This window comes from Convolutriloba macropyga, chromosome 13 (assembly GCF_964194025.1).
Source record: "Convolutriloba macropyga chromosome 13, txConMacr16.3, whole genome shotgun sequence".
NCBI lineage: Eukaryota > Metazoa > Xenacoelomorpha > Acoela > Convolutidae > Convolutriloba > Convolutriloba macropyga.
In genome coordinates this window covers 288586-316526 of record NC_134480.1, presented here as the reverse complement: position 1 = coordinate 316526, position 27941 = coordinate 288586, and the positions used below count along the sequence as shown (strand labels likewise).

General features: G+C 31.3%; 1 protein-coding gene across 1 annotated transcript; it reads right to left on the bottom strand.

Annotated features, from left to right (window-relative positions):
* Positions 1 to 1812: 1812 nt before the first annotated feature.
* Positions 1813 to 27941, bottom strand: LOC142351946 (myeloblastin-like). Its single transcript, XM_075404224.1, has 4 exons — positions 27477 to 27941; positions 26551 to 26653; positions 5426 to 5734; positions 1813 to 2095 (listed from the first exon to the last, which is right to left on the bottom strand). Exons 1-4 carry the CDS (start codon positions 27742 to 27744, stop codon positions 1891 to 1893), a joined length of 885 nt encoding a protein of 294 aa, XP_075260339.1. The 5' UTR covers positions 27745 to 27941; the 3' UTR covers positions 1813 to 1890.

The following is a 27941-nucleotide window of genomic DNA, read 5'->3' as shown; positions in this document are numbered from 1 at the left end:
TAAAGACAATCGTAGCAATCAGATAGAGGAAGACAAAATGTTACTAATTTTTTTAACGAATAATTATTTCTGTGCTTTAAGTAATTTGCGTTGATTGAAAGAAACTGAAAGGGACGAAGTTCGCTTACTGGGAGGAGGAGTAGGAAAAAATGGTTATGAGGGGGAGCGAGATGGGGTGAGGGTTGAGCGAACAGGGGGTGTCAAAGGGGTCGACCACGCATTGTTTTGGGTAGAATGAGTTGAAGACCCACAGGGGGTGTTGATAGAAGATGGGTGTGTTTGAGGGATTGGAGGGGGAGGAGGGGTTTAACCTGCCAAAAATGTCGCTCATATCTTGAATTTCTGTCTTCTAGCAGCTTCGGTAAACCGTAAGCTCAGAGCGTGCAAAGTTTTTGAGATATAAAATGCAACAAAAAGCCAGCCAGAATTTACCTATTTATCCCGTTTTTGAGGACAAAAAGTCAGGTCAGGCGACAAAGCTAGCAGACGAACAGTGAGTAGTACTAAATGTTGCGTTAAAAAAACCAACAATTCAAATATATTAATAATAAAAACTTCGTTTGAGAGCAATTAATAGTCCTTCTAATGATCTAACTTCTGATTAAACTGATTTCTATTGTATAGTTTTTGTTGTCATTAAAATGCAAGCTTGATCTAACTGTAGCACACTCAACAATTTAGAATAGTTTTATTTTGAACCATTTTCAACCACTCGGAGTCTTCTGTTTGCTCGAAGCTGCCTTTCAACCAAAGGGCAAAAATAACTTCTGGTCACGTTTTATTTCAACTTATTGCTAGCTTCTAATCACTTTTTTTCCAAACTTTTTCGTGTCCTTGTTTCAAGCGGTAAGCGAAAAAAGCAAACCAGCATGAGTTTACAGACCGAAAGTCCATCTGTCCAGACCGCCCAGACGGAACGTACATATGTTCAGACTTTCGTGAGTTCAAAAATATTTGTGCCTTCTTCCTGCGTTCAAAAGACCCTATGTCCAGATTTTCGTGCGTCCAAAATGGGGTCCACTTTCGTCCACTTTTGTGTGCTAATTCGTGTTTCCAACCCGTGTAATTTTGAACGCACGACACTCCCTTGTGCGTTCATTTCAGTCTGGAAATATCGACTTCCGGTCTGGGACCTCAGCCTGGGAAGAGCGGCCCAATGGCTTTTGTTTGAAAATCTTTTAAATTGTAGCTCGACTTGGAGTTGAAAGAGTACGAAACATTTTGTTTAAAATAACGTCCTGTTCAATCTCGCCCATGCTTCATGCTTCTAAATATTCATACTGCGTTGCCTTTTTCTGTTGATTGCTTTCAAAACAATGATTTGCGTTCTTGTCACACAATCAACATTTTACATTTGATTTTTAATGCTGTTTAATATATATATATATATATATATGTGTGTGTGTGTGTGTGTGTGTGTGTGTGTATGTGTGTGTGTGTGTGTATGTGTATGTGTATAACAAAACAACTTATGTTGAGATTGACAATCAACGTCGACTTAAAAACTTCTTTATTTATTTATTTGCTTTTTATAACCAAAATACATTATACTAAAAATGAAATCATTGCAAAAACTAAAATGAAAACCTGAAAACAGAGATATCAAGTATTTGATTACGTTATGCTTCAAGTAAAAATCAGCAATGGTAAATCACATTTTAGTTACTGTTCAAACCCCTCCTGCCTCCTCCTCCCCCACTCCCACTCAATTTTACTCCCACTTACAAGGTATGTGTTGTCATATAGCACTTTTGTTCAGTAATAAAATAGCCCAGTAAAGGTTATATGACCACACTAAACTCTGCACCCGAAATACTGAAACCGATTACATCAAGTTTTTTAACCAGTTTAACAACTGTTTCGTTTGTGAGAAGTTTGGAGAAGAGATCATTAGCTGTATGTGAGTCTGTATTGTAATATGACAGTTTCAATCCAGTCGTAATAAAAGACGACACTTGTGAAAAAACTGCTGCCACACTGGACTGATGGACTACTGGATAGTGGCTGGTAGTGACTGGCTATGCCCAAAACACAAACAGGGTTTCGCATTGAACGTTCACTGCAACTCAAGTTTCCAATCGCTGACATCAGAGGACTTCCTGGGGGAGTTCTTTTGCTGCCCTAAAACGTCTTTGAAACGACACGTTTTTGGGGTGAAAAACAAATTTCATGAAAAGTTTAAAAGAATTGAACTGAAAAAATGAGGGAAAACATTTATTTTTGAGGTTTTATTACATGGTCAGGACATAAATGAAAGATATGAATTAGACATAAGATATTAATTTGAAGAAATTATGGTATGAACACATTAAGTTTGTATAAACACATCTTCATCCTAACAGAGCACTGATTATAAGTTTATTTTCCAGATTAAATTTTCACACAAACTGTTTTTATACAAACAAAGAGGATTGGTAATGTGTAGATACCATGATGTTCCCTCACCTCATATTCCCATTTTTCTCTCAGTTTTGTCAGCTAGTAGGCAGATGGCGAAACTTCGCAAAATTTCTATTTTGAAAAACGTCACTAATAGAGCTTTGAAATTCTCGGGCTGTTGAATGTAATGGCAGAGCCTGATTTTTTTTAAAAAAAAACGATTTCGACAACATAGATGATAAATACATTTCAAAAACTGCTCACTAAAACCTATACTTTGCATTTCCAGATGAGATAGAGAACCTCCTTGACTGATGGGATTGCTTAGAGAGAAGATTAAATATCTGCCTCAAACAAAAGTTACATCAAAAAAGATTAAAAGATTATTGAGGCAAAGATGGGGTATAACGGCCAAAACTGTTACACTCATTCTAACTTAAGAACAAATTCAAACAACTTATTCAATTACAACTGTTGGCCAACGCAAAAATGTAGAGCGTGAAACAAGCTCGCAGTAGCAGAAAGTTCTGTAAAAATGCCAATAAATTCTCAATTGATACTATCAATAAAGAAAATTGATATTATCACAGAACTGAAAAGAATCACAGCAAAAGCAACAAAAATTACACTTTTTTAAGCAATCTATAGTCTCACAAGAAGATTGTAAGAGCGGGCAAATAAAAATCAAAACAATTGAAAACTAAACTCAACCCACAAAACACGATTTAAATTTAAACCTGCTGTTGAAGCACCCACGCGCACATTTCAAATGCCAAAAGTCTGTAATGCCAGAAGTTAAAATACCAGAAGTTTCTATTTACATAGCCAGAGGTTTGACTTCAATCGACATTCGTCATTTTAAAACGTGCAGGTTTCGTGTTTAAAGCAAGGTGGAGTGACTCTGTAGAAGTCACTTCGAAATTCTGACCACTTCGCGGTTCTCAATAACCACACCAGAAGTTCTCAGTGACTAAAAGCAGAGTCACGTTATCTATAATTAGTGACTGATGTTTTGTCTGTGTATCATGAACCAGATTAATGCACTTAGTTTACTTTCAAAATCATTATTGGAAACAAAATCCAATAACTGGAAGATCTTATTTCAAAGTGCCAAAAGTGTATTTCGATCAATTAAGGCTCACCTGTTTATCCTACTTTGAGCCTGAGATTGGCCGACCTGATTGAGTATTGGATTTCCAGTTGATGATCAACCGATCTTCTGAGTGATAATTTAAGATCTTTTATTTCGACAGTAAAAAAATTGTCTATTTTTGTCAAAATATATTTTAGCCCTGATTTTATCTAGTCTATCGTTTGCGTTAGTGTAAACATAGAGAGGCACCAGAAAAAAAGCAACAATAGCCAGAGAACTAAAATAATTGCCAGAGAAAGACAAATGAAAATGAGAAAGAACTTGCTAAAAACTGTGCAAAAGTTTTGTCTGGCTTGCCAAAAATTGTAAAACAAAACGAACCAGGACAACCCAAAACAAAAATAACCTTAAGTCGACTTGAAAACGAAAAAATTATACAGAAAACTCAGTTTAGGTTTTCACTGCTATCAAACATAGTAATCAAAAGAATATGAAAAAAGATCTGTGCATTGAACGGTATGATCTGCTGAAAAACTTTCAATTTCGGTGCCAAAAAAGCCACCGGTTCAACATTTTGATATGTCAATACATTCAAACGAGTCTAGTTCGAAAGATGCCAAAGTCGATAGAGTGTGATAACTTTTCAGTTTCGATGACAAAACAACGCAAAATCTGCCAAAAAAGTAACGAAAACTGTTATTTATAAAGGTAAATCGGTATCTCAGAAAGATAGCGCAAATCAGAACTCTACTGTGCAAACGCTTTATCCGTTTGAACAAAATCGAAATTGATTTTTATTTGTTATATAAGGGCAACTTTGAAGATGCTAGACCTTATTAGTGAGAATTTCAAAAAGTTTTTGAGAAAAACTCTATTTTTCAAAACAGCATCGAATTTCTGACAGAATTTTGACTATCCGCAGATAACTTTAAAAATAGCTTGAAACTGAAAACATTCTCTTCGCGATTTCGGTTGGACGTTAAATTCGTCAGGTGAATAAATTTGAATTTTTATATTCAAAGGTCAATATGCTATTTGAGAATTATTGAAAACTTATATCATGTCAATGAATGCTAGGTAGCTCTTTTTTCATTTACTTGCAAAAAAAACATTCAAAAATAATAGGCAACGCTATCCTTTAAGGGTTTAAAGAATTGTTTCATTGAATTAACAGTCACTTTGGCTCAATCAACAGAACCTGCAAAACCTGCGATCCTAAAAATCTGCAAACAAAATTTTTCTGCTTCCAAATTTTATACTTTGCCATCCAGAACAAAATTGAGGGCATGATGATATAATAATCATAAACAAAAACAATAATATCCAGGAGTTATATGAACACTTGTAGTTTTTTAATTCTCCTGCAAAGCATTATTTGAAGTTTCTTCCAGAATATCTAGAGCTTTTTTAAGTGTTGAAAAAAGTAATCGAATTTAAATCAGTAACTTCAACTAGCATCAAAATCAAATTAGCGATAATATAAAGGTAGATTTGTACAAAAGATGGAAGCATTGGGTGAATTTTTATCTTTAAATATTCTTAAAAGTTTAGAAGTTATTTGAAAAAGTTGTAGCTGTTATTAAATTGATTACTTGCCTAATGGCAAAAACTGGTGCCTGTCAAAATTTTTCTACCTTAAAACTGAATCGCCTTTTTATCTACATCTTGAAATTTTTAACAATGACTTTTGAATTCCGTCCGTTAAATAAATTTTGAAACGTCGATTTTTTAAGTTTATGGGAAACGCTATATAAAATGTAAGCGTATAGTAAAAACCAAGTATATCACAACAGTAAACAGTATATCCCTTTTTGAACGGTTTTCCGCAAAACGTGTTTGATCATGCCCGCTGATAGAAATTTCACGACAATTTTTTCTTAGTGATATATGAACATCGCTTAACAAAACTTTGGGGCATGGTTATTTTTTTATCACGGAAAGAGCAGCAAAAACTTTCCTTCATCCATGAAACAAATACTGGAAGTGGCGTCAACTGCAACGACACAAATTTCATTCGAGGGACACTGAAAAACAAACGGGAAAACTCCTCGTAAATAATAATATTTGCTATCTGCAAATAGGATTTCCTTCAGTTGCGACGATGGAGTGACTTGATGAGCGGATGTTGATCCCAATCCGAAAGACCTCAAGGGCGCACCATGAGAGGCATTGTTTCTGCAAAGTGGTGCAACTCTGTATAAAGGCGCTTTTCGAATAAGATGCAACAGGGCGACTTTGTCCACGTTGTTGCGAGATTCCAGACTGAAAGAAAACGCCCGTTTTTGTAATAAATTTCCAATTTAGCCCCCTATGCTATCCCTACATTCAGTTTATGAGCATCATCAACAATTTTTGTGTTTCCAAGTTGAGAAATCAGCTCTTATTCTCAGCTCTTTTTTTCAGCATTTTCAGTTTCGTACAAAGGGCCTGACAGGCGTGGAGAAATGCTGATCAGAGCATGCACATGATAAGCATAGTAAAAGAGCGCTGAAATCAGCTCCGAAGAAGCGCTTCCTTCACAATTTTTTCAAAACTATTGGGAGTATTTCACAACTTTATACCACTTTTTCGTCGCTTGCTCTTTCGCTTGCAATTTTTTAATCACTCATTCAACTTTTCTCATATTTTAATCAACCACTTTCCACCAGCTTGTCCTACAATGTCAGCGCTATATCAACAGTCTCAACAACCCCCTTGACGCGTGAAATGTTCTCGTGTATTATGTCACGAAACTCTACAATATTGATGTCATCCCTACTTATCAGATAACATATTGTTTGACTAAGAGTTATAGCAAGACACCTAATAAGTTCATAACAAATGAAACATTTTCACGCCACATTTTTTAGCCAAAACGTTATAAAAATTCGGCCATACAAAACATTTTTTGCACTATATTTGATGTTTCCTCGAATGTTGAAACAGTTTAGCCTAAATAAACACGACTTAGTGGTATCAAAGAGAAATTGATCGAACGAACAGTTTAAAATGTAAGATGATGGTCACAATTTTATCTTCAGAAATCTAAATTGTTGAGAGTCTTACAAGTTGTATGATATGGTTTGCTGTAGGGCTGCGGTTCACTGGGTCTAACTTTTCATTCATTAATTCTTTGGCAAAAATACAGCACTTTTGTGAAAATATCAAATTGTCAGCATGCACTGAGCATGCTAGTCCACAGCAAACTACCAGACGATTGAAAGAAGAAAAACAGTTTAATGTGCAGATAATTAATGTTTAGCGTTAAGCATTAATAATGTACTGACAAAATTTACTCAACTTAAAACCAATTGACTGGAACTCTTAACTACGAAATTTTTTATTGTGGCTTGGATTTTAAGTTTTGTGATCATGGGCGAAAAAGGGTCCCTGTTCCTCATTGAAGACACAAATAGTTATGAACAAACAACAATCGATTGAAAATTTTCAATGAACCATAAGTACAGACGAACACATTCATCGAATATTGATTTAAAAAACGAAGCATCCAGCCTCCCATGATTGAAAAAAAAATAAAACTGATCAGACCGACAAAAAAAACAAACATCAAAGTTATAATCGGTTTTCGCAATAAAAAAGTAATCAAAAAGCAACGTTTTCTCTAATGCAAAAGTGTGCGCGTATCTTGACATCTTTATAGTTTGAAGTATTTGAACAGAATAATATGCGCTCCTATACCCAGGTTGCCCATCTTAGACCAAACTATGAAAACTTACTTAGACTTTTACGGTGCCGTAGAAAACCTTAGAAAATTTGTACGGCAGCGTATAAAGCCGTAACAAATTTTCCGGGGTCGATGAACCTGGGTATATATTCAGATCAACTGCTAGGAAAAAACTGATATAGCGCGTTACTAAAATCGAGGATGATAAGTTATTACATGGAGAAAAACTTAGCAATTTTTGATTAAGTAATCTTCACACTTGTGGTACCAAATTCCGAATGCCTATAGATTATAACTTCTCGGCATTGTTTAACCATTGGTGAGAAACAGACACTTTCTGAAAGTAACCAGGAAAAATTCATTGCCACGCCTTGCTTTGCAGAAGTCAGAATTTACATAAAAACAAAATCACATCATTTTACTAAATAGATTCATGGTTCTGGAAAGTTTCGAGTATAGGTCATAAGAAAAGGTGCTGGAGGCAGAAAAAGTAAACCAATTTTAAATTAAAAAAACTGTCCTTACGATTCTTGAAACAAAAAAGTTCAAATTGTGTAAGATTCTTGAAAGAAAAATTTATCATGTAAGATTCTTTTCAGAAAATGTTTATCTTGTAAGATCTTGAAACATTTTGGAAGAAGTTCTTGTAAGACGATGCACCGTCTTGCAAGATTCTGCCAAAATCATGCAAGATCTTATAGGATATACCTTTTTTTCCGACTAGGGCAAGAAAAGTACAGGTATATATGATTCTACAACACAATTGAGGGCAAAAAAAACAATAGTTGATTCAAAACAAAAAATTTTGAGACAATTTGATTCCCGCTACAATTTAAGCGGAAAATGAAGATTTTTACACTTGTTAGAGCATCAGCATCTACGAGTCATTGAAAGTGATAAAAACACATACGACAGAAGAAGGGAAAAGAAACATTTATGGGAGTATTTTCACAAATGGTTCAAAGAAAAAGTTTGCTCGAGAGAGACGGACAAACATATTTTGAACAACCGTTAGCTTAGTATTGTGTATATCGCTACCTCCGCAGCATAGAGCCCTGATGCAGTACCAATACACACATTACTCTAATCCCCTTTATATATCCACTACTCTATATTCACTTCTTCTATAATTAAAATCTATCATTTCTTGTCTCACTTAGTGCAAACCACTAGTGTCGAGTTAAGCTGGTAATTAACCATTATCAGACGGATAGTTTGGGTTCTATCACCACTGACTTCAGTGGACGTCCCCAGATACTAGTATAAAATTAGTGAGACCGTGTAACAAGCACGTAAAACCAACTTGCGAATATTGGTGTAACCACTTCGTGAATAACCTGAATAAAAAACCAGTTTAACTCTTTTATAAATTTTTGAATTTTTCTAATATTTTGCGAATCACTCTTTAAGAGCGAAATCTCCCCTATCGGAGTGATGCTCCAGTACAAAATCACTATTTATCACGCTTAAAGAGTGATTTCCCTCTTTTTTATTAATTTTTAAAAAAACATCTAAATTTTTTAATATATTTTTTTTATTTTTCTATATTTTTTTATTTTAAATTATCTATACTCTTCAATAAATTTATATTCTCTTTTACTTTTTCTATATTTATTCCATTATAATATGAAAGGATGAAAAATTATAGTATTTACACGAACAACTTTCCCCATTTTGGGTAATAACAGATCTGGGAACCAGTTCCATTGATCTGGGAACCAGCTTCGCTGATCTTTCAGTTAAATTTCTACTAAATCCTCTAGTTAATTCTATATCTGGATGTTGTTTCTTTACATAAGCTCTTTTTCCATCATATCTCTCAACAGAAGGACAATATAGACAATTAACTTTAGCTGAAGTACAATTTCTACAAGTATACTTACTCTCATCAGAATCAGTTAGTGGTTTTACAGAATTACAGTTATTACAATTCTAGTTAAGACTTTTGTGTTAAAGTTATAGTCAGAGTTAGAGTTCCAGTTATAGTAAGAGTTAGAGTTAATGCTAGAGTTAGAGTTAGAGTTAGAGTTAGAGTTATAGTTAGAGTTATAGTTAATGCTAGAGTTAGAGTTAATGATAGAGTTAAAATTAGAGCTAGAGTTAGAGTTAGAGTTAGAGTTAGAATTAGAGTTATATTCAGATTCAACTTTAAAAGAACAATCAGTTTTCATACAAATACCAATTAATGTTTTATCACCACATGCACATTTACTAATTTTACCTTCATGATATATTGAATAATAAAAAGCTATATTAAAAGGTATATTAGCTACACACTAAACATTTTATAACCATTTATAATTGGTCAAATTTCAATTATACGCAACATATTTAGCCAAGTTTCCAATTAAATCTTTAGTATTATCTTTAGAGGCGACACATTCTGTTAAATATTTCTTCCTTGTCGTATTGAGTGTATTACTTTTATATCTTCTATCTAAAATCACTTCAAGGTCTAACTCCGTTTTATCTCTAACAAAATTTATAATCTCTTCTCTAAATTCTTCATTATTTCCATATAGTCTGTTTAAATACCTTCGTCCCTCTTTATTTGAAATTCCAGTCTCTTTACAGTCTCTCACATGTCCAGCAGTTTTTACTGATGTATCAGGACTCATATAATTATATATCATTAAACATGTACCTATAATTCCTAAAATCATGCAAGATCTTACAGGATATACCTTTTTTTCGACTAGGGCAAGAAAAGTGCAGGTATATATGATTCTACAACAAAATTGAGGCAAAAAAAAACAATAGTTGATTCAAAACAATAAAAAGTTGAGACAGTTCGATTCCCGCTATAATTTAAGCTGAAAATGAAGATTTTTACACTTGTTAGAGCGTCAGCATCTACGAGTCATTGAAAGCGATAAAAAAACATACGACAGAAGGAGGGAAAACAAACATTTATGGGAGTATTTTCACAGATGTTTTAAAGAAAAAGTTTGCTCGAGAGAGACGGACAAACACATTTTGAACAACCGTTAACTTAGTATTGTGTATATTGGTACCTCCGCAGCATAGAGCCCTGATGCGGTACCAGAATACACATTACTCTAATCCCCTTTATATATCCACTACTCTATATTCACTTCCTCTATAATTAAAATCTATAATTTCTTGTCTCACTTAGTGCAAACCACTAGTGTCGAGTTAAGCTGGTAATTTGGTAATTAACTGTTATTAGACGGATAGTTTGGGTTCTATCCCCACTGACTCCAGTGGATGTCCCCAGATTTTAGTATAAAACTAGTGAGACCGTGTAAAAAGCACGTAAAACCAACTTGCAAAAATTGATGTAACCACTTCGTGGACAACTTGAACAAAAACCAGCTTAACACTTTTATAAATTTTAAATTTTGATAATATTTATATAAATATTAATTGTAAAATCTAAACATACCATTACAACTTTTAATACCTTTATCATCAAATGGATCATTATCTGTTTTATATTGTTCTTTTGTTTCTAAATGGTGTTTCTTACTATCAATAGTAAAATTTGTAACATTTTTATTTTCATATATAGCGTTTTTACAGTCTTCAATAGTAATTTGGTTTTTAAAAGTAGCTTTGGTTATACCTTTCAACTTTTTCTCATCTTCTCCTTTAACTGTATTATTTAGGAAGCAGGCTTGTATAATAGTATCATTAGGTATTTCATCCTTCAACTTACCTAACTCATTATTATGTAAAATATCTTTTATCTTGTTCATTTCAGTTTCTATATTACTATCTAAAGGAACATTTATGCTTTTAAATATACTATCAGTATCTGTATAATGATAACTACAATCTAACTCTTTCTCAAAGTAATCATATATAGCTTTATACATAAATAGTTTAGCTTTTTCTAATATAACAAAACCAATATAATTAAACTTATCCAACTTAACATTACCTCTTGTTTTATGTACAGCTACTAGGCCATCATCAAACTCTACTGATTTAATATATCTATCTACTTCATTAACTAACTCTACATCTTGTCTATTTTATACATTTTCTATTGTTTTTCCATAGAAGGCATTATTCATCAATTTAAAGAATACATCACCAAATTTATCACCTCTAGCTTTTGCTTCTTTTCTTTTCTGAATATTAAACTCAATATAAGGCTTCAACCGCTCACTCTTACTATACCCTAACTTTTGCTTAATTGTAATATCTTCCAACTTCAAACCACTAGCTAAATACCAATCTAACATCTCACCATCAATTACATAATCGTTTTTATCCGTTAACTTCAACATTAACTTCTCATTTGGTTTGTATTCTTTCTTTTTATTTTCATTTTTATAGTCTATAAATTGATCAATGATAGCCTTTAAGTTTCTGGAAAGAATGAATTTTTCTCTTTCTTTTGTTTCAACTCATCATTAAACTTTACATCAATGGTGTAGATATAACCTTTTGTGGAATTAGATTGTGTATAATCATTGCTGTCTTATACTTCGATCTCACCAGTAGGTAAAGCTTGAATCATAGGAGAAGCGTATAGTGATTTGAAGTCTAAGTATCTTAGATAATTCTCTTTCCCAGTATACTCAGGATCTATTTCTTTATTTTTACATTTTACATCTTAATCACCTAATACTGAAGCTAACCCACCTCTAATAACTTGCTGTATTGTATCATAAATATTAACTGTATAATCTATTCCAATCCACTTAACCAAGTTAAACCTAGAGTAGAATATGTATAACAAGGATCTTTTTCATATTATTCTAAACACTTATCTCTTAACCTTTCAAATACATCTACCGATAATAACACATCTGTTTTGAGATATAGCATCATATAATCCTTTATTGTCTCACATCCAGTATTAATCCAACAATCTATTGCTTGATTATATTCTTTATCTGTAATACCACTTTGTTTCAACTTAGAATACAATGCTTCCTTAGGTGGTAATGTTGTTTAATGTAGTTTATCTATACTATCAAACCATTCATATGGGAATATACCTTCACGTCTCTCTAACCCAAATTTGTTTAATGTTACACACTCTTTATCACTCAATGTTTTACTTATAGCATCTAAGCTAAGTGGATGGAAGAACCTAAACATATCTAATGCTTTTGCATAAACCATATCAATACTAATATAATTCACATCAGTTTTAATTTATACTTCAAGTCTAATCTTCTTTGCTAGTTTATTTATAAATAGGTGATTATCCTAATTAGTCGAGTTAAATGCATATATTGGTATGAATGTATTCTTAGCTTGGAGGTTACATTTATTGTGAGCATAACCTCTAAATTTACCATTTATATGATCATGATCTCTAACAATGTCATTAACCAAGTTCTCTCTACAATAGAAACACTCAGTAGTAAGTGGAGTAATAGTATCTTCATTAAGTGGAATATTAATTTCAAATATATCTTTAAATAATTTATTTTAATAATTTACCTTACTTATAAACCAATCAAATATATCTTCACCGGAATAACTTTCAGACTTATCTTCTAATATATCAGGATAGTCACTTTTTATATATAAACCACAAGCAATAGGAATGTGTTTTTGGTTTTTATTATACATTCAAAATCATAATACATTGCAAATGGTACTCTGTCTTTATAATGGAACTCATCAAGTTTTAGATAGTCGTTTTATGGAATGTTCTTCTTCCCACATGTTTCTGTGTATTACAAAAAACCAAATGGTTATTTAATGCATGTTCAGTTAGAAATGATACACAATACTTTATACATGGATAACATTTATGTTTAGATAACTTTCTTAATAAGAATGATACATCTTTACATAGAAAGTAATGATTATCCCAGTATAAAATATTACATCCATTAGGATCATTATGATTGATGAATACAGAATTAATAGTTTTATTTTTATTTAGATTAAACACATTAATTAATATTTTATCTTTATTCAGTTCTTGTTTTTTCTGTAAGTGATAATAATCAAATGGAGGTGGAAGCTTTGGTAATTTTATCTCATTAATATACTCTGGTTTATTATATTTACTAACTTATTTGAATCACGTGATGCAGGATGTAATTAAGCAATTAAACACCAAAGTGAACACTTATTATCAGTATTATGTATACTAAGTATATGTCTAGATATGAATGGTAACTCAGTAGTACAATCTCCAGTAGGATAAAACCTATGTATATACGCAGTTCTTTTAACAAATCTTTGCATGCTCCAACCAGATTGTTTCATCTGTTGTTCTTGCATTCTAGACTCAAGTTCACTATTCAACTTATCCAAGTCATATGGACCATTATATTGTCTAATCATTAACCTAAATGTGAATTCGTTTTCTTCTAACTTATCATCTGTAGGTTTTGTGTACTTTACTACGTCAAAGGTGTTAAACTTGATATGGGGATGTATGTTATACATTTCCTCTAATACAATCAAGAATTGAATATCTTCATAATTACTCTTTATTATCATTATTTGATTGTACTTCCTTTTATGATCTAATCCCAACTCATTAACTTTATCTCGCCACTTCCCATCAACAAGTTTTTTCTGATTAACATTTTCTCTATGTTCATCTGATTCATTGTGTTCATTTTTATTGTTATATCTAGTATTACATATATTGCAATATCTTGAATTATCTTTAGAAATGGTACTATTGGTGTAAACACATCGTGGATCTTCAGTTATATCCTTATCTTTACCATCAATGAAACCACTTAGCGAATTAACATTATCCAGATGCATCTTTGTTTTCAAATGTTGATCCACACTATATTGACTCAGAGTAGTCAATATGTTTAGCATGTTCAGTATTATTATCCAGATACATATCACAACCATCGAAATACTTTATTCCGTCTAGTTCAGGATACTGATTATCTATCTTTTGTTCTACATCTTCATTTGTAACTTTTATTCCATCCTCATTAGCACTCTCATTAATGTTATTTCTATTATGTAATTGCTCTTTTTATGTTTAAGTGATTGATTTTGCCTATAATAATTTTGCCTATAACCCTATCATTAATTTTATTTCTATTATGTAATTGCTTCTTTTTATGTTTAAGTGATTGATTTTGCCCAGAATAATTTTTTTGAGTTAACTCTTGATTGCAAGCTTCACAATTAAACTTATTTGTTTCAAGCTTCTGGTCATAGACAAAATCATCAGACGAAGATGATTCTCTTTCTGAATCTGAATTTTTAGATTGATCTAAGTCTTTAGATCATTCTCTATCTTTGGTTTGAACTAAATCTGGATAATATTTTGCTTCAACTGTTCGCAATGACTCACGCATATCTTCTTCTCGTTCCTTATTTTTGTAACCTGTTTATCATGCGACTCTTTTATTTCTTCATTCATTGGATTAAACCTTCTGATTGATTCTAAAGACTTTTCTAATTCTACCTTTTGTCTTTTTTTATCTACTGGTTTGCTTTCTTCCCTTGGTTTGTTTTTCTTTTTTAACATTTGGACTGCCATACTATTAGAACTAGACTGAGCTTGTCCACCACCAAATTGGACTTGTCCATGAGATTGAGCTCGCTCACCTCCAGATTGGACTTCTTCATTCCCAGATTGAACATTTTCGTTAGGACCTTGATAACTCATTTTTACAGTGCAAATTTTGAAATAATATACTTATATATATATATATTTTCACAATATGAAAATGAGTACTAAGTGTAGTAAATGTGAAGAAAAGGCTTGGTGTTGGAGTTGTGATGAGTGCCAACGTAAAGCTTATTTTTGTTTCATATGTAATGAAACTATACCAGATAGAGATAGTCACTCTCAAATGAGTAAGCATTATAATGATCCCAATCAATATTTAACATGTAAAATTTGTAAGATAAATAAACATATTTCATACTATAGATTTAAATGTTTTAGATGTAGATTATGTATCAATCTCCATAGATATAGATTTGGTCACACTAAAAAAAGATTTAGAGAACATGTAAAGAAATATAATATCCACAAAGCGGTTCAACGGAGTTGTTTTGCAAATTTACCGATAGTGAAACATGGGTGAAGCCCTATCTGCGAAGCATTTCCTTCTGATTGAGGTCTAATCAGATAAAAATTTCATTCTGAAGTTTAGTACAATAAAATGTTACTTTTATTCTTTGGGAATGGCTCAACTTTTGTTTCATCAACCAAAGATTTCGTCTCCTCACTGATTATTTAACTATAAAAATGGCTAAGATAGATAAACTTATAGAATTAAACAGTCTAGAAAAACAAAACAGAAGAAACAGATTAGAAGATAAATTAAAACAACAAAAATATTATGCAGACATAGAAGAGTTATTTGATCCTTTGACTAAAACACTAACTACAAACACTGAGCGGAATCTAGCATTAGGTGGACAAACATTAAGTGCAATTGATTGGCGAGATCAAGAGTTAGATAAACAAACTAAGATGATAGAGCAAACTAGAAACAGAGCAAACTAGTATGCTCTAATAGGGCATTAATTTGTCCGATGAAGCCGTGGACGAAACTCAAGATATAGCACCAGTTTATGTTGATACAAAAACAGCCAAACTTCTTTAGGACATGGGGGCCCAAACTAATCCTCAATTAAAATTAAATCTTGTAGATTTCCGTACTAGAAGATATAAAATGAATGATGTTGATAAAACCCTAGAGCAGGGTGCATTTTTAGTTAAAGATAATATATATGTATTTTCAGATGGATTTATTAACTTTCTTACTGAATCAAATGTAACATATGATGATAATATTGAGGAAGATGAAACAAAATTAAAAGGTTTTCAAAGGATATTAGATGTCATGTAGGAAAAGGGGATAAGAAAAACGCTAGATATAGAACAATAAAACGTATAAAGGGGGTAAAATATGATGTATTTGGCAGTGGTTTAAATTGCAAGCCTAACCCAAATAATTTAAAAGAAAGACTAGAATTATTAATACTAGAAAAAAAAGTTGGTCATGATGGATTATATGATGAAATGCTAGAAATATCTAAGCGAATATTATCTATGAATATTATTAATCAAGAACAGTTAGATAATTTTGTTTTTAACTATGGTAAAAAAATAATGATGGAAAAACAACAACAACAACGACACTAACAACTAATAGCTAAAGAAGTGCTCAGTCCTCAAATAACAAAATTTATTTAGCTATGACCCCATTTAAAGTTGATGATTATGTTAGAAATGCAGATAAAAGTAATATCTTCTCTAAGGGATCCATATCTAATCGGAATAGAGAATTGTTTAAAGTTAATGAAGTTTTAAAAACACAACCACCAACATATGAAATAGAAGATCTTAATGAAGAGATAAAAGAAGGTAAATGTTACGAACAGGAATTATTAAAATCCGAGTTTGACTTTGAATCTAATATTAAAGTTTTAGAATCATTAGACATATTTCTTATTGTTAACAAATAGAAAGATGACAAGAAATAAAATTAACCAAGCGAAATGTCAATGGCGAAGCATGACCGGAGGTCCATCGGTGAACCCGCTTCTCGGATCAACATCAACAAACAATTTAACACTAAGTAAGGCTCGTGGGTTATTCCTAGAAGATAATGATAATATTGATATGAAGGATACCTATAAAATTAAAAATATACATCCTCCGATAGATGAAAAAGATGTTGTTAATAAAGAGTATTGTGACAATAACTTATTATCTTCTAATAATAAAATAGACATTTTAATTAAAAACATAACTGAGCTAAGAAAAGGTGAATTTGATGAAGTCACAACTAAAATATTACAACTTAATGAAACACAAGTTAATGATGAACTAATTGATGAGTTTATTGAATCAGCAAATGATGTCACAAATACTGTTAACTTTTATAATAAAGTTGCTGCTGATACTATCTCTAAATATAATCAATTAAAACAAGAATTTGATAATAATAAGTCTAATCAAAATATTGCTAACATACATTTAGATGATATGTTTACTAACGCTCTAAGAGAAATGAAAGAATACAATAAATCTCTTAGAAAATTTATAGTACAAAATATAATTGCTTGACTTTTACGAAGTACGTTAGTTGATAATAAAGAGAAAGCAAGACTTGAGATGCATTATGGTTTTAAACAAGAAGATATAATGAAAGAAATAGAAAGAATTTTTACTAATGAAAATAAGCAAAACTATGACGGAGTCCATGACCAATCCAACAGCACCGAGTGAGAGATTACTATATCCAGATTTGTCATCAATATCAGAACGATTAATAAATGAAAAGATTCAATCCAAAAACAACTTTAATAATAATACTAACATTATAAAAGATATTAGAAATTATTATGAAACTGAAACTAATAACTATAATAAGAACTTAAGTAGATAAAAAAATTAGGTTAAGGTAGCTGAGATAACAGAAATAGTATTATCATCAACTGCAACAACGGCAACAACAACATCAGTTGCATTAACAGGTATAGGATTACCTTATTCTATACCAACAGCTTTTGCTACAGCAACTGTTTGTGGTTCATTATCAAAAACAATTAATACTAAAATAAGAAATAAAACTATATAGTATTCACAAATGTATATTTTAGGTAAACAGTTTAGCGATAAGTTTAATAAACTGTATACTAAATCAATGAAAGATAATAAAATAGATAATGATGAATATATTGAATTGGTCAAGGTATATGAAGAATATAAGAAGAACAAGAAAAATAAGTTGTGTCTTTTTAGATTAAAGCTATTAGTGCTCAGTAATAACAATGTTTTTAGTAATAATAATATTAGTATTAATAATTATCTGCGAAGCGGTTCCACGAATCAGGGAACCTGCTTCGCGGATCGGTAAGATTAAAGCTATAATTTGAAACTATAGTCTTAGTCTTAACCTTAGCCTTAGCCAAAACTAAATTATCTTTTCTTTGTACCCAAGTATAACCCTCTTCCTTTTTGTACTACCTTTGTACCTTCACCAGTAGTTGCAAATTTAGTTAAATCAGTTGTGGCTGATAAAGCAGCTCTAGGGTTTCTAGATGCTGCTGCACTTCCTATTTTACTTGCTATTTCTTATGCTCTTACTGGATTATTAGCAACTTTCTTTCCAAAGTTAACCGTAACTTTACCAACACTTTAAAAGAAATCTTTCAATCCCTCAGCTTCTATTGTTGCATCACTGACAGTCATTGACTTATTTCTTTTATATTTAACACAATTACCTTTTAACATTTTAGTACCTTTTGAATTAAAAAAACCTCTTATGTTATTAGTACCACTATAGTGTCTACCACCAACACAATATGAATTAGTTTTAAATTTCTGTAAAAGACTCATTTCTGTATATAAATAATAATGGAAGTTAAAAATATATAACCCTTTTGTTGTTGAAACTAACCCTAAGACTAAGAATAAGCCTAAGACAAAGCTTGAAGCTAAGGGCCTGTCTCAAGAGAATAAAAAGAAATTAGATATTATTCATGCTTAGGGTTTTGTTAAGACATGTAAGAAATAGTTTAGAGCTATGGGGCTTCGCACATCAGGAAACCTGCTTCGCAGATGTTTCATAACTATGTCTATGAGGCTTCGCCCATGTTTTGCAATAATTATAACAATGACTATAACAATAATCATGACTATAACTAGGCCTAAGATATAATACGCCTCTGGCTATTAGTCTCTACGAGACTATATCAACCATCTTATTACCATCACTATTAACACTAATAACCATTCTAGTTAGTACTAATGCATGACATATAACATCGGCAACTGCAGTACTAAATTTAAAATTAAGTTGTATTGGTTGTGGACCTATATGATCGCTTTGATATCTAATATCGAATACATGTATTCTATAATTATTTTGAATGTTCTACGATTTATATATGGTTTTTAATTATGTGGTAGCCCATTATAATCTTTATTAAAGCTAACAATCTCTTTAAAAGCCTCATTATAATTATTTTTATTATTACCATAATTGATATTCATTCTTACCTTGGGATAAAACTCACTACCAATCTTACAATAACATTCAGTAACATTCATTTTATCAAATGTACTTGCATCATGAGTTTGTTCATTAACAATTTTATTTTCAAAACCAACTATAATTTTTGTGGTCTTTTCATACCACTTTCCATACCTAGATCAAACAAGAAGTTAGTAGCATTGGGTACATTCTTATAAAATGTCTTTCTTTCATAATAACTAAAGTCTACATTTTTCTTTTTACTTAAACTCTTTTGCACAATAATCCTATTGTCATTACTAGGATCAATACTGGGCACACACCTTGATATATCTCTAAAACCTATATTACCATCATTACCAACTGCATCAGCACCAGCATTAAATCTCAATAGAGCTCTATCATTATTATTTCTTTTTAAAATTAGTTTAACTCCTAAACCATATAAGATCTTTTCTAAATAATTTACGAAACCAAATAGCTCACTCATCTTAATCATCATATACATATGACATGACCTCATTCTGCAGCAATATGGTCACCTTTACGTTGACTATCTCTATTACCTTGATTTCTAACAAAACCACTCTCATATACATCAAAAGTACTAGTTATTAACTTATACATCAATAGATTAGGATGGCAATGACCTATATATTCAATAGTCCTACTACCACTAGTTTCAGGCTTAACTGAGCTAAACAATGCCATCATATCATAATTAACTAATTTGATATTAGCATTATCAGCAATTACACCACCAGCATCATCTGATGCAAAAAACTCTATCTGTTCATATGAATCACGCAAATTTAAATGATTCTCTTCTCTATTGAGAATGATATTAATAATAGTATTAACCGTATTCATTGTTGCTAGATTATTAGGTTTATATTTTTTAAACTTACTTTTGTGTATATCATTATTATAACTATAAGTTGTATCCAAATTAAATTTCATATTTCAAATCCAAAAATTTGACTTTAACTATAACTATAATTATAACTATAACTATGACTATAACCCCAGCTATAATTATAACTATAAACATAATACTAGAAAAGAACTACAAAAGATACATGAAACTCTGACTAAAAACTCTGACTGATATGAACTACAAAAGATACATGAAACTCTGACTAAAACTAAAGAAGAGCTTACACTTAACTTCAGAATGCTAAAGCCAACAGAAAAGTTTAAATTTAGTGAACATATACTTAAGTCATTAATTTAGTTTTCATTAGATTATCTGTTTATAATTCGGTGTTTAATGTGAGTAGAAGGAACAATCAATTCTCATGTGATACCCAAGGTGAAACATGGTCAGATACCCGTATTTTAGCTGTTATACCAGGTGCATTTGAATTAATCGAAATAGCAGAATTAATAAAAAGAAGAAACTACTGGTAATGTTATAATAGAACCTTATAAGAACACAATGAAAAATTTAATGGAAATAAAACAAGGAGCACTCAGCTTTGATGTAGAAAACTCAATAGCCCCATTACTGGGCTTTAGAAAAATAGTTTATGAAAAAGGTAAATATATATCTCAGATAGTTGTTGATATTATGGTCTTTAGTTGTATTAACATTCATTGTAATATGATATCTGTTGTTAAAGATAATGGGAATAACACAGACATACTATATACTTTTACTCTAACAGAACCACCAGGTTACTTGATAAATATTATACCAACTAATATCTTATAACTAAATGTAACTAAAGATAGAATAGAATATATAGAGTTTCATAATAAAGATGAGTATGGGAGACCTATAGACTTTAATGGCGATGTATTAAACTTTCCTTTACATCTGACGTAGTCAGCTGACCAAAGATCCATCAGTGAAGCTGCTTCGCAGATCTGGTGTAACCAGCAACTTCGTTGATCTAGTCTAGATATAAACTTAAAATTAAACTCAGACTAAACTACAAAACTCTCCGATCCCAATTAATTCTAAGTTTACCATTAATATTATTATTTTCAGTTATATCAATGACAATATAATTATAAGGCTCTTTCCATACCTTACTACATATATTAGCAAAATCGTTATAACTTAGTTCAACATTATTAAAGAAATCATGATAGACAGATATGAGGACTTAACCTCTTTGTTCAAATAAAATAAATAGATTACAATTCTCTCTAACACTCTGTCTATCTATTGTGAATAGATTTTGATTAAGATATATCATATTGCAATTATTATGTCTATCTCTACAAAAGTATTCATTAACAACTGGTTCTTTGGCTCTAACATCATCGAATATCATTAGTTTCTTTAAATCTTTGGGTAGTTGATCGGGAGAGGGTAAATCTTTTATATCTTTAACAAACTCAACATCTGCTTTATCGTTTATTTTCTCTACACCTTCATATTAATCACCAGTAGGACCAATAATGTATAGCTTATCAAAGTATATTCTAGCCAGAATTATTTTTTTAATAAGAATGTCTTGCCGCATTCACTAGGACCAGATATTATACATCTAAAGTTCTCTGGGAGTGTAGCTTCTGTAATTATATTATCATCATTTAGTCATGATTGTAGATCTTCATTTAATGTTTACAGAGATATAGTTACTAAGACATTCTTTGTTGTTAGGTTTACCCCTTTGATATTTTTCATCAAATAGACATATAAAATTATAATTAACGTTATCATTATCATTAACATTATCATTTTTAATAACATTATCATTATCATTAACATTATCATTATCATTATCATTATCCTTATCATTAACATTATCATTATCATTAACTTTATCATTATCATTATCATTATCATTATTAGTAAAGCTACTTCGTAGATCATTATTTTTATCAATAACATTATCTTTAACACTATCATTATCTCTATCATTATCATTATCATTATCATTAATATTATCATTAACATTATCATTATCATTAACATTATCATTAACATTATCATTATTAGCAAAGCTACTTCGTAGATCTTTACTACAACCTGAACAAAAACACTCATTATATATTCCTGGATATTTACATTGATTGACTAGAATATTCAAAGCATTGTTAATTCTAAATCCTCTATCAAAAAGATAGATCATATATAAACAATAAGCCCCACAAAAAGATTCATCATATTGTTGTATTCTCTCATTAGAGCCTAGATCAACATATTCTTCTAAAAATAATGGTGGGTTCTCAACACCAAAACTATTATAGTAATACAGAGGACCAACTTCTCTTCTTATAACTAAAACCCAATGTGTACCATCAGTTGGATGTAGATTGACAATAATGTGGACGTTAGGTTCACTTGAGTTATCTGGAGTTTGATCTCGCATTACAATTTCAATTGGTGTTAGACTTATATCTTTTCCTATATCTTTTATTGTGATATCACTCATCGCTTTATTATCAATATTGATAATTTTTGAATTCCTCAAAAGTTAGGATAAGCTTTTTTAATAGGTATAAAAATGGAGACAGGTAGCGCGGTTATATTTCTTATTTTCTTAATTGGACTTCGTTATATAATATATGATTCAATACCAAGTAAATACACAGAACTAGAAGAAAGCTTTGGTGGATTTATGAATAGGAGTCTAGTTAGATTTGAAAATGAAAAGTCACCATTACATACTATTGTTTATGGTGGAACTGGTACAGGCAAAACATTCTATTAGACAATACTTAAAAATATACTTAGATCCGCTTAGCGGTTACACCGATCAAAACCAAAACCAAAACCAAAACCAAGACCAAGATCAAGCTAAAAATATAATCTTAGTATGTAAAGATGATAGAGATTGGATAGATCCTGAGACTGGTGAGTTTTATATTGGATTTAATACATGCGATATAAATATAATCACATCAAAAAAGTCTAAATTCAAAGATAGTGTAATTGTTCTTGACGATATGGGTGATAAGTTAAATAAGGATATAGCTTATTATTAGAGGGAAGACATTATAATATTCAAATGATTGTAATGTAACATAAACCAGCTCAAATAATTAATACAGCAAGAATGAGTTGTGATACTATTTATTTAACAACTTATAATGGAGCTGATCTATTTAAAAATTTTAATGAAAAATATAAATGTGAACATAACTTCAATAAAATAATTAGTGAGTTAAATAGTAACTATTATAATTGTACAGATGGATTGTCAGATGAACTTCGTTATGGTATAATTAAATATAATAGGAAAGAGAATACTTTTGTTATTATTGATAAGAATAGAACTATGATATATGACTCGAGACTTGGTTTCCTTGATTTAAAAGCTCTTAGTTTAAAAGATAAATTTGGAAGTGAAGACAAAAATAAATTTGTAGCATATATGATTCCACTCATAATAAATGCTATAGATAGAATTACTATTAATCATAATAATTATTAGTTCTATTTTAATAAACTTCTTACATTAAAAGGTATTAAAACACAGAATGATGTTTTAACACAAGAAATGGTTAAAGCTGATGGTTTTAGGTTAGCATCAACTATTTTAGAAATTATAAGTACATGTTTAATGATATATAATTATGTGAGTCCTGATACAACAGTAAAAACTGCTGGACTTGTGAGAGACTGTAAAGAGAATGGAATTTTGAATAAAGAGGGACGAAGGTATTTAAACAGACTATATGGAATATATAATGAACACAATAATGAAGAATTTAGAGAAGAAAATATAAATTTTGTTAGAGATGAAACGGAGTTAGACCTTGAAGTGATTTTAGATAGAAGATATAAAACTAATACACTCAATACGACGAGGAAGAAAAATTTAACAGAATGTGTCGCCTCTAAAGATAATACTAAAGATGTAATTGGAAACTTGGCTAAATATGTTGGGTATAATTGAATTTTGACCAATTATAAATGGTTATAAAATGTTTTGTGTGTAAACATAAATGTGGACTCCCTTTTAATATAGCTTTTTATTATTCAATATATCATGAAGGCAAAAATTAGTAAATGTGCATGTGGTGATAAAACATTAATTGGTATTTGTATGAAAACTGATTGTTCTTTTAAATTTGAATCTGAATATAACTCTAATTCTAACTCTAACTCTAACTCTAACTCTAGCTCTAATTTTAACTCTATCATTAACTCTAACTCTAGCATTAACTATAACTCTAACTATAACTCTAACTCTAACTCTAACTCTAGCATTAACTCTAACTCTTACTATAACTGGAACTCTAACTCTGACTATAACTTTAACACAAAAATCTTAACTAGAATTGTAATAACTGTAATTCTGTAAAACCACTAACTGATTCTGATGAGAGTAAGTATACTTGTAGAAATTGTACTTCAGCTAAAGTTAATTGTCTATATTGTCCTTCTGTTGAGAGATATGATGGAAAAAGAGCTTATGTAAAGAAACAACATCCAGATATAGAATTAACTAGAGGATTTAGTAGAAATTTAACTGAAAGATCAGCGAAGCTGGTTCCCAGATCAGTGGAACTGGTTCCCAGATCTGTTATTACCCAAAATGGGGAAAGTTGTTCGTGTAAATACTATAATTTTTCATCCTTTCATATTATAATGGAATAAATATAGAAAAAGTAAAAGAGAATATAAATTTATTGAAGAGTATAGATAATTTAAAATAAAAAAATATAGAAAAAAAAATAAATTAAAAAATTTAGATGTTTTTTAAAAATTAATAAAAAAGAGGGAAATCACTCTTTAAGCGTGATAAATAGTGATTTTGTACTGGAGCGTCAGTCCGATAGGGGCGATTTCGCTCTTAAAGAGTGATTCGCAAAATATTAGAAAAATTCAAAAACTTATAAAAGAGTTAAGCTGGTTTTTTATTCAGGTTATTCACGAAGTGGATACACCAATTTTTGCAAGTTGGTTTTACGTGCTTGTTACACGGTCTCACTAGTTTTATACTAGTATCTGGGGACGTCCACTGAAGTCAGTGGGGATAGAACCCAAACTATCCGTCTGATAATGGTTAATTACCAGCTTAACTCAACACTAGTGGTTTGCACTAAGTGAGACAAGAAATGATAGATTTTGAGTGAATATAAAGGTAATATGTAGTAGTGGATATATAAAGGGAATTAGAGTAATGTGTATATTGATAGCGCATCGCGGCTCTATGCTGTGGAGGTACCAAAATACACATTACTTAGTTTCCCGAACCTTAACAATATGCTGCTGTAAGTAAATCAATGTTGGGCTGATGAAATTTTTAACCTCTTGTAACCGTTAACAGTTAATTTTTCATAAATGCTTTAATATTCATTGGGAAGTAGGAAGATATGCAAAAAAGGACTGAAAAACTACAATATTTGTTTGCTGGACATAAAAACTAAATACTTTAAATTTGACCTACAAATATTAAAACATGATTATTGAAAAAATGGTAACTCGAGGGACATATACAAAAAGACTAAAAAACTAAATTATTTGTTTGTTGGACATAAAAACTATTTTATTTAGTTTCAGCCTCCAAATATTAAAACTAAAATCAGTCGTTAGTAACTGCTGGGAAATTGTCATTGAATTTCGTAAAATTTGATTTCTAATTGCTTTTATCTTCCCCACTCAGAAATGCTTCATAATTGTCCTTTTGGAGGGCAGGTAAAATGAAATGACCAGCTTGTACAATCGACCATTTGTACATTCCCGGGTCGAGGTTTTGACAAAAAATAATGTAAGATTAGCGGTGAATAGCGGTGAAAAAAAACTTTTTTCACCGCAAAGCGCCCGCATCTTTTAGCGTTGAATGCGCTGAAAGCGGTGAATTTTTGTAAGAATAGCGTTGAATTTTGCGGTGAAAAATTTTTTTTCACCGCATTCACCGGAATTCTTACAAAAAAGAAACTGACGTACAAGGGTTCGAACCTCTACCTCATGCGTGTGACCAACTTCGTAATCCACTGCGCCATCTGTCACTTACTTCAATGATATTTCCTGTGAATATAAGATAAGCGTTGAAATTAGAGCGGTAAATTTTTGTAAGATTTGCGATTTTAGCGGTGAAAAATTTTTTTCACCGCATTCTGCTGGTAGCGGTGAAAAATTTTTTTCACCGCATTCTGGTGGTAGCGGTGAAAAATTTTTTTTCACCGCATCCTGCTTGTAGCGGTGAAAAATTTTCTTTCACCGCTTAAGCGCTGAAAAAAAAATTTCACCGCTTAAAAGTTTTTTTTCACCGCATTCATCGCATTGAACGCAAATCTTACACTTTTACTCAAATTCACCGCAAATCTACGTGCATCTTTTAGCGAATTTTAGCGGTGACACCTCGACCCGGGTTACGCTCTCAAAACAATTTATTATTAACTGATTCAGATATTCTTTTAGGCTGAGATTGAATTTAATGTCCTGATTTTTCTCAGCATCTCTTTTTCTAAAATCTAAAACAACCAAAGGTAATGAATGCGTACTGGTCTTCCTGAAAGAAATTTTAAATTTTCGCTCCGGAGTCATCATTTGGTTGATGTAAATATGATACTGACTGAAAATTCTCGCTTACCCATTTGGTAGAAGGATGTCTAAGACACGAAAGCGACTAGAACCAAAGGGCACATAGGTTGATTGGGCAAATTTGCCTACCTCAACCAGGAGAGACACCACCTCTGAAAAAAAGGCAGAATGAAGTTTTAATATTTTTTTCTTTGAAAACTCAGTTTTAAATTTTACTTGTCATTAGTTACTTTAGCTCAGACCTCCGGTATTTTAAAAGACCAGTTGAAGTCCAATTTGGACTTTAATTACTTTAACAATTCATCATTCCAAAAAACAAAATCATTTCCTCGACCCATGAAAAGATCGTGCTCGCCACAATTTTCATATCAAATTATCTTCACTGGAACTTAAGTTCCTGTGAAATTATTTAATACGAAATTTGTGTCGGCACGATCTTTTCATGGGTCGAGGATTTGATTTTTTGGAATAAGTAAAAGTTATGTTTTTGTTTTTATCTATGGATGAGCTGAACAGCAAACTAGCATTTCAAGAGGAAATCCGACAAAGAAAACAAATGGGATTTTTCCGATAAAAAACTTTTTGAAAAAAATATCTAAAGATAAATTAGTTCTCTCGAGTGGAGCAGATTCGCAGTTTGCTACGTCGCATGCAACTTTTTTTCAAGTGTAGTTCTGAATTACCTCATTTAAACAGCAAGGAGCTTATAATTATTAATAGGGTTCGTTTAGGGTAACTTAAGTTACTAGGGCTCGAGGAGAGCTTAGCAACATATTAGTGCAGTATTCATCTAAAACTTTTACGGTGCCGTACTACGTTTTTTTAAGGATCCCATGTTAGTTTGTATGCATCCCATGGGCCACATAAATTTGCCCAATTCTTGCATGTATAGCGATTTATTTGGCCTTGACGCCTCGACCCGGGTTCAAGATTTATTCGGAATATTTCAGTTTCCGTTCAATAAATAGTACATACCATAATGGTTTTGTACAATATTGTCTATACATCTGGCTGCAGTTAACACCCAATAGACGTCAATAACAACACCCCCGCAAAATATCTCCTCGTTATAATCCATTCGAATGCGGGCGTAATAAGGCACAGGTGACGTAACAGGATTCCCATTGATAATTAATGACGTAACAGGAATAGCAGCTTCACCCTGCCACTTGCGAGAACTGAAAATACGGGCACTTCCGACTGAAATAAGTAGAGCAAGCAGAAATAAAGTGAAAATTTTCATATTTTCATAACTTAATTACAATCAATTTTTTTAAACAAATGGGAAACAGAGTCTTGGTTCTTCTTCTTTGAATTACTGATCAATGGTATTTACGTTCAATCCAGGATAAATTTTATGTTGTTCTTGAATAAATCAAAACATGGTTTTGAATCATTGCAGAGAGCCTAAAGACATTGTAGAGCAGCAAGCGGTTTGCT